Here is an 8,929-nt window from a genome sequence, read left to right as displayed (position 1 = left end):
AATCATTCGTCATCATTCCATATCAAATATATTAAGCACAACAAATGACTCATTCGTTGACTCTCATTCGTTAAACAGACTTAACGAATGGCCTAATAATAACTTATATGCTCAATCGTTATACATCACATAACGAATGGCATATTAAATTAACAAATGGCACAATAACAATTACCAAAATGCCCTTTACATTACTAAGACCAATTACATAAATAAACAAATACCGAGACGACCAAAACATGTACTAACAGCACTATCAAGCGGGTGAAGAACGTTTGGAAAAGTAGAAAAAGAAGACTAAAGTATGTGAAGCAGGTTCTGGATCGAATAACTCATAGGTTAATGTATTCGAATGGATGTTTGGACACAATAAGGCTCAGATGAATAAGCTTACTGATGCTTTAAGGTATGCGGAACGAGAAGATGAAAAGCAGTTGAAAGCCCGTGCTACTGCTTATTAGATGAAGAAGTTCAAAGCCTTAAAGACAGTGAAGGGTGATATAGTCTCATGGTTATATGATTCTGATTTGAAACTCTGTATCGTCAAATGGGATCACGGCATTCAATATTTCCAACGTATTGCCGATGGTCTTACATTACCGAGGTGGGACGTGCAGACACTAGCCAACAGACCGTTCGTGAATCGTGGTGGAAACCAGATGGCGGATTGGTTTCACCAGGATCTATTACATGAGGTAAAGTATGGTTTTAAGTTTTTCAGGCCACTAGTTCCGACGCACAAGTATATCGATGAGATAGATCTGAGAACCTTGTTCTTACAGTAAAGCCGTCTCGCACATTGAAGAGAGTTCATGTTAAGACCTTTCCTCATAGTCTTTAAAATAAGTTTAATAGGTGATATTATGATAACTGTACTAGTGAAGCCATGATTGTGCCAGGATCGGGGCTGAAGACAGAGTTTATATGAGTAATCGACCCGATGTGGTTGATTAATTTATCTGAGTCTGATAACGACAAATTATTCAACAATCAAACCAGATGGCCCGAGACTAAAGATTATGATCTCGCTATGCAATTTCAACGCGTGGTATGTGTTTGGCATGCGTTGGGGATTCATAGTTGTGTTGAGAGGAAAACCAAGCGTTTCAAATGATCAAGACAAAGAGCACGGGACAAGAGGGAGTTTGTTAGTACATGTTTTGTCGTCTCGGTCTTTGTTCAAATGTGTTTGGTCTGGTTATTAATGTAAGGGTGTTTTGGTAAATGTACAAGGGTACATTCGTTATGTAAATAATGAGACATTCGTTAGAGTAGTTAATAACGAATGTGCCCATTCATACCTAGTTTAGTCCATTCATTATCGTGTGTCTTAAAGTATTAGCTTAGCGTATGATGACAAATGAAGCTCATTCGTTATGATATGTATAAAGAATGACTTTATCGTCTATATATACCTGTAAGGTATTTGATAATTTAAGCATTTATTCTTGTTCATCATAAACACCTCATTGTGCTGCTAAATTTCTCTTTCACGTTATAGCTTAAAGTAATTCAAGTATAGTACCTAATCGTATAATCATATCAAGCGACTAGATCTTAATCGTAATAGTAATCGGATTAGTAATCAATCTGGATGGATATGGTTTCCCAATGATCATGTATATGAGCCTTTGATGATTCGTTTTCTTATTCGTATATTATGTGGACGTCAATTCAATTTGATAGAAGTTTTGTTGATAACGATCTTTGTAACTAAGTTTGGTTGATAACAATATTTGAGCCTACTATATTCTCGTCTACCGTTGCCAGGTTCTAATTCAAAACCCTTAGTGGCGGTCGAAATATAATTGACTACTGGAATTGACCACATGACAACATGGGGTCAACATTTTCTTTCTGTCAAATTGAGACATCATAAATATTTTTTTATTGTTCCAAATTTATTTTAATATGTTCTATATATATTTTTGGATTAATTTCATATATACCCTTATAAACATTACAAATATCATATATATCCAAATAAAAACTTAAAATATCATATATACCCTTATAAAGTAACTAAAATATCGTATATGCCTTTATAATCACAATTAAAGTATCATATATACCCCTAGTAACTAATAATAATTTAATAAATGATCATTTACCGTTATTTTTCAAAAAATTTAACTTTCATATATGCTCATTTAAACGAATAGACCATTCTACCCCTTTCTATTACATTCTGTGTTTATACTCTATGTTATTATTTTAATTTTAACTGATGTTTCTCACCTTTAACGACAACCAAATCGTCTCTCGTCACTTCTTCAAAATTGCAAACCATTCGAAGATTTATCACATCGAATGGTTTACACCAAAACCTTATATCGCGCCTAATTAAACTAGAGTAATGTGGTCATTTTTTAAATTTTGTTATTGAATTGAGTATATATAATATACTAATAATTTTGTAAGAGTATATATGATATTTTCAATATTTGTAAGGGTATATATGAAATTGCCCATATTTTTTTTACGAATCATACCATCATTGTTTCTCACGTCCCAACGTATAAAAACCTTTCAGCATCCATCATGTACACAATTAATACACTAAAAAACCATACATTATAAACCATAAAAAGAACAATTTTATTCCCAAAAGGCAACAAAACCCATTATTACACTTGCAAATTAAACACGGGCCACACTCGATCCGAAAACCAGAATGCAATCTAAAAACATCAAGAAAATGGAAGTCTGTTTGTTCATGCCTTCTTGGTTCCAGCAGAAGCAAGTTCAAGAGAAATTATGAATGTTGACTTTGTGGCTTCCCTCAAATATTGCACATCTCCACTCATGAGCTTCAATAGATTTCTGCTAATCACAAAGCTTATTCCTTCCTCAGTTGCATCCACACTGTTCCCAAACATCTGCCTTAGCAGCTCTTCCGGCACACCACCTCCTGTGTGTATTATCCTACAAAACCGCGCGTGCACGTATTAGCACATATGACTAGGGGTGTTAACAGTGTCAGGTTGGCGGCTTGAATTGTTCAACCCGAGTGACCCTTATTTGTATTTGTATCAAAACGATGTCTAACTCGCTTAAACTTAAAACAATGTAACCCATACGTTGTCCGTTTGACCATTCTTCTAAACGTGTCAAACAGGTTATAAACGAGTTGTAATTGTGCTGGTGGGCTGTAAAAGGTGTGTTAAGCAGGTCATAGACTAGTTAGTGTGTCGACCAGTTTAACTAAACAGGTTGGTGGCTGATCTCTTTACACGGGTAAAAAAAGGCCATCTAGAACACAACCCATTTAATTATACGGGCTAGCCCGAACACTAATCGTTTAATAAAATGGGTCTTAAATGCGTTAGTGGGTCAACTCTTTACCCGAAGAGTTTGGCGGGCCAACCTCTTTAACCAAACGGGTTAAACACGTAACCCGAACACAACCCGTTTAATTAAAAGGGTCATAAACGGGTGGGTTAGTGGATCGACATGTTTAGCTAAACAACTTAGCGGGTCAATGTATTTAACAAAATGAGTTAACAGGTCAACTTGAACGGGTTCTGTTTAACGAAGCAGGTCAACACGAACACTACCCATTTTTCAATAGGTTAGATATCCAACCCAAAACTATATTATTCTCATGTGGTGTTCAGGTCATATAGAAAATTGTCACCCCTAACTTAGCCAGAGCCTATGCAAACAAACTAACAAGTCAAATTCGAGTCATGATAATGCATACCTTAGTTCTAAATTCACAAGCTGAACTAACTTGTCTAAGTGATCTTTGGTCAAATTAGCTGCTAAAATGATCACACCACCAGGTGGTGTACACGACACCGATAGCGACAAGAAATCTGCAATAACTTGCTGAAGCCGTACACTATCACCGTATAGCTTCTCCAATAACATTTCTTCTGCTACATTATTCACTACTTGAATTCCCATTATGTTGCTTTTTGTCATAATTTGACTTAAAGAGGCACCCAAGATTTGCTGGAGGTTAAATTCAGCCATTTCAAGATCCAAACACCTGCCAAAAGGTATCCATACTTTAATCACTTTATTAATTATGAGATAAATGCACCCAATACTAATCAAGTTTTTTTTCTTGTAACTTTTATGAATTGTTCCAATCCTATGTAATTTTTTATAAACTTTGATATAATTTTAAATCAAGTGATGTGAATGAAACATATATGAATCTTGCTTACTAATGAGTGATAATTTTTTTTGTAACTAACTTGAAGTGAGAAAAAACAGTGAAGGAATTTCTTTTACTAAAATAACCAAACTCTATAATAGTTCAATTTAAGTTCTATTGAAAACAATAATCAATAAATAATAAACAATAATCAAAATTTATATAGCTTTCATTTGTCTCACTTAATTTTAATTTTTTTTAACATTTAAACAAAAACTACATATGCTTGTAACACTAATAAAAGTTGAGTGACTTTAGAGGGGAAAAAAAACTTTAATAGAACAGTTGAAAAACGTGGTTATTATTGTATAGTTAATCCTTCAAGAAATGATATCATTCAAAAAAATCATACCCGTCGACGATGCTATCGAGATCTGTGTCATCGAGAACTTTATTAAGCTGTTTCTGACACAAGGCACTCGTGTGAAGAAGCTCCCTTTGTTCATCTCCCAAATCGGTCCCCTCCATCATTTTTCTTGAAAATGTGATTCCCGAAAGCGGATTTCTTATCTGTCTTCTTACATACGCTAACGCCTTAAGTCGTTTAGCCGCAATTTGCTCGGAAATCCTCTGAAAATGTATAGCTTGTTGAAGATCTTTACTTGCTAACTGCAAGAAGCAAAAGAGCCCGGTAACGGTTCCTTCATTATCCACCCTTTTACTAGCACACAGCATGCAATCGACATACTTCCCGTTTTTACCAAAAAACCCGAATGAAATCTTTTCGGCTTCTTCACTAGTCATGGCTTTGTTAAGAACAATGCTGAGGTTAACAAACGCCTCTTGGTTACTGAGCCGACACAAGGCTGCATGGGTCCCGAAAACCTCACCCAAAAGCATTTTATCTATGACTTGTTCTCTGGATATTCCACAGACCTCGGTCATGGCTTGGTTCCACTCAGAGCACCAACCGAATTCATCGGTTCCAAAGATTGGGGGGATTAGTGGGTTTGGGTTGTGAACAATTGCTTTGTAGTCGCCTTCTATTCGGGTGAACTTGTCCATTATTGTCTTTTGGTGAGTTATGTCTTGTGCAATGCAACACACGCCTACAACGTTTTCGTTTACGTCACGGCTTGCACATGCGTTAACCACCAGCGTTATTGGTTTGGAGTGACTCATTGATCCATGTCTTTTGATTTCAAACTGGACACCGGTCTCCTCTTTTCCTAATCAAGTAGAAAACATCGCAATTAACATGATATTATTCATATGCATACGCATATATACTTAGCAGAGGTGGAAAGATGGACGGGTAGAAATAAGCCATTTAATAAACAGGTTGCGTTGAAGGTTGACATGTTTTGTTAAACGGGTCATACTCGAATTGACCTGTTTAACTGGTTTATTTATACATGTTGACGTCAACTCGTTTAAAGTAAAATATAAAATAATAAATAAATTTTATAATTCCAACCTGCCAATCCAGCTCATTTAACACAATTATTTCAACCGATAAACCACTTATGACCATTTTACAACTCAAATTTAACCCGCCAACCGACTAACACATATTACTCGTATAGATGAATAAATCACAGCCAGGCTACACGATCTTTAAGTATACCCTAGGTTAATGCTGATGTTTTTAGCACAAATAAACATATGGTTCGGGTTTCTCAACTCGACCCTTAAATCCGAGCCACGTCAACCCCGACACTATTGACACATATCAAAAGGTGTTCCTTCTTTATGGTCATTTCAGTATGGGTCGGTTTGGGTTGCTCCAACCACCATATTTTTAATATTTTCAAATACATAATTAATGTGCTTTTGTTAGTTATTTAAAAAAAGTTATTCTTTAAATAAAATGACTTGGATTTTGTATGAATTAAAAACAAACTTGGCGTCTTTTAAATTTTTGACCAGATTATACATCTGCCTTGACCCATTGAACCCTAGTCAACCGGTCAAGTTATCTATAAATTACTCGATTTTAAGAAAGATGATACCTTCCAATGCAAGATTCAACATCTTTTGAACAGTGTTAACTGAAGAATCTTCAACAAGTGTTAGCAAATGTGTACCAATAGCCTCTTCAACGGTCAACCCAGTCAACTCGGCTATCTTAGTATTCCAACCATTAATCAACCCATCAACATCAACCGCGAGTATAGGAACCGAAGCCGTTTCAATCAACCTAACCATCTCACTTGTAACCGCTTCCAACTCTTGTATCCCATCAAGCCTAAGCTCATTAATCCCAGCCTGAATCACATTCGAGTTCAAATCCCCCGCGTCACTCTCTTTCAACGCATTTCTTAATATTATTTGCAGCGAGTGGATTGCGTCCATCTCAAAATCCTTCCAGGCAAAACTCCTCCTTTTCACAACCTCCAAAAACGCCTTGAAAGATGACCTCGGGTGCATCCGTTTACCGTCATCTTTCTCACCCTTTTCGTGTTTCACACCACCCCATTTGATCTCAGAAGCTGTGCTTGATCTAAACCAAAAAAGAATATCTTTCTTGGTTAACCGGGCTGACGCCATCCCACAAACCACATCACCCAGAGCCAGAGCCCCGGGGTAACCCGCATCATACAAACTATCAGTACTCAACCCGGTTGAATCAGTGTGGTATTCATACAGCCATGACACTATATCATGAATTTGTGACTCTGTCGGGCTCACACCCATCCGATACACCTTATTTTTATACAAAAGAGCCGCACCATCACACTTAATGAGATCCATAACGTTTGGGCTTTGTGACACGATGCCTAAAGGCGCGTCACGCAATAACAAATCACATAAAAGTGTTTGTGTTCTTAAGATATTCTTTTCAAGAATCTGGTTTTCTAACTCCAACTCTTTGTTGATATGAATCGCGAAAACTTGCGCTAAAAACTCACACGCGTAACGTAGCGGGTACGGGACGAAGCGTGGAGTCGTGTTGTGACACACCACTAGTCCCCAAAGCCTCTTCCTCTTTTGTGGATCAGATGGTTCACCCACTTCATCCATGTCATTTATCACAACTGCCATCACTAGAGAGGCAATAGAGGTCATGTTTTCCATATATTGTAAATGACAGCTATGTGGGGCCCGGAGCGTGGACCCGCATAAGGTTAAGTCAAACTGTAGCTTCTTGTCTTGAACCACTTTAACGTTCTTAGCTCGACAGTCGCATATCATCCGGACCTTGTTTTTCATGAACAGAAATCGTGCGGCTTGGGGGATGTCGGTGGCGGGGTAGTGCAACCCGAGGTAAGGGTTAAGCCCGGGTTTAGTGATCTCCGCTATGACCTCACCATGGTCGTCATCATGAAATTTATAAGCCATGACTCGGTCATAACCCGTGAGCTCAAACACCTCTTGGACCATCGTGTCACATAGCCGGTCAATGCTGCCACTAGGCAAAGATTGCAGCCGGGCTATGGCTTTAGCCGCGTGCTTATAAGATTGTAACGCACCCGCAGCCGTCATGGGGACTTCATTAGGCATAACGGGCTCGAAATCTATAATTAAACTTCCCGTGACACGGTGAATGATAGCGTAAAACGGCTTCCCGGATGTCTTACAATGGACCAGGATGGGATTTAGTAACGACACCTCTCCAAATCCCAAGGCTTTAAACAGGGCGGTCGCGCTGGGGCCCGCAAAAATGGTTCTAACATCCGTCCCGACACCAAAAACCGGGTTTTCACCGACAGTGGGGACGGCGTGACTCACCATTGTCAGCATTTCGGGAGCGTTTTCGCTATACGCGATTACTTTGAATGTTTTCTCATCTAGTGCCAATAAGCATCCAAAGGGTTGTATTAACTTTCCCTTTTGGATGTGGCGGAGGTAGGCGGTGGTTACGTTGTCGGAGCGTGGCGGTGCTACGGTGGTGCTAACATTAACCGAGCTCGAGTAGTCAAAGGAGTCACCGGACTCCTCGAAATCCGCGTGGAGCCTGGCGTCTAGGGTGGTTTGTTGGATGATTCTAGCACTGTGTTTTGATCTAGCAGAGTTGGTTGATGATTCATTGGGTCTGGAACCAGACATTGTGACTAGATCTGAAACACAAAACATACAAAGAATTAATGATGAAATCACTAGACTTTTAAACATGAAAAACAGATAACTTTTGTTATCAAGTTTCGTTCAAAAGCCCACCACTAAAAAGCAGTTATCGATGGTCATACTCATATTGTAATCTTTTGACTGAACGAGAATCCAATGAAAAAGAATCAAAATCAAAGATTATTATTAATTATGAAAACAAAACTTCAAGCTCTATATAATTTTTGGTATAAGCAAATGGCCCACAAAATCATTTCAATCTTAAACTCGAAAATACAAAATCAGAAACTGGGTGTAAATCACTGTAGAACTCTCACGTGAACAATAATAACCCTGAGGAAATATTCATTATTCAACCAAAAATATATAGATGAACAAGAAAGAAATCAAAAGCACCCACAACAACAACAACAATAATAATAAGAGAAATTCAAACACTGAAAGAGTGAAAGTACCTGATGAAAAGCTTCAAACAGGATCACCAAGTTGGAAGACTGAATCTTGTTGGGATCATGGAGTTAAATAGATGGAGTTAGGTTGGAAGATGAAACCTACAATTTCTGCTTTAGTCATGATGGATGGGTACCTGTGCGTGCAGTGATGTATTTATATATTATTTTGTGGTGGGAGTAAGTGGGGAGTGACCCACTTGACACAAAGTGGCAAACGTTGGCGGTTTCCTTACTAAAGATGGAAAATAATGGCAGTTGATACCTCAAGATCATGGAAACATACTCTTACGAGATTATATTCTAG

General features: G+C 37.9%; 1 protein-coding gene across 1 annotated transcript; it reads right to left on the bottom strand.

Annotated features, from left to right (window-relative positions):
- Positions 1-2,555: 2,555 nt before the first annotated feature.
- On the bottom strand, positions 2,556-8,165 carry LOC143543869 (phytochrome A1-like). The gene is made up of 4 exons (XM_077036090.1): positions 6,118-8,165; positions 4,518-5,334; positions 3,704-3,994; positions 2,556-2,925 (listed from the first exon to the last, which is right to left on the bottom strand). The coding sequence occupies exons 1-4, from the start codon at positions 8,153-8,155 to the stop codon at positions 2,715-2,717; spliced, it is 3,357 nt and encodes a 1,118-aa protein (XP_076892205.1). The 5' UTR covers positions 8,156-8,165; the 3' UTR covers positions 2,556-2,714.
- Between the last annotated feature and the right edge of the window lie 764 nt (positions 8,166-8,929).

The sequence above is a fragment of the Bidens hawaiensis genome, unplaced genomic scaffold (genome assembly GCF_021521415.1).
Source record: "Bidens hawaiensis isolate Kalapana, Puna unplaced genomic scaffold, B.hawaiensis_p1.1 tig00013345_1, whole genome shotgun sequence".
NCBI lineage: Eukaryota > Viridiplantae > Streptophyta > Magnoliopsida > Asterales > Asteraceae > Bidens > Bidens hawaiensis.
The sequence above is the reverse complement of the archived record's forward strand: the minus strand, read 5'-3'. Positions and strand labels throughout refer to the sequence as shown.

Bases quoted from the DNA above. Each gene is read 5' to 3' on its own strand.
- LOC143543869 (XM_077036090.1), bottom strand. From the start codon at position 8,155: ATGTCTGGTTCCAGACCCAATGAATCATCAACCAACTCTGCTAGATCA. The intron at 5,335-6,117 runs GTATCATCTTTC...CTACTTGATTAG, and splicing joins GTTGAATCTTGCATTGGAAG to GAAAAGAGGAGACCGGTGTC. The intron at 2,926-3,703 runs GTATGCATTATC...GCGGTTTTGTAG, and splicing joins CTTGTGAATTTAGAACTAAG to GATAATACACACAGGAGGTG.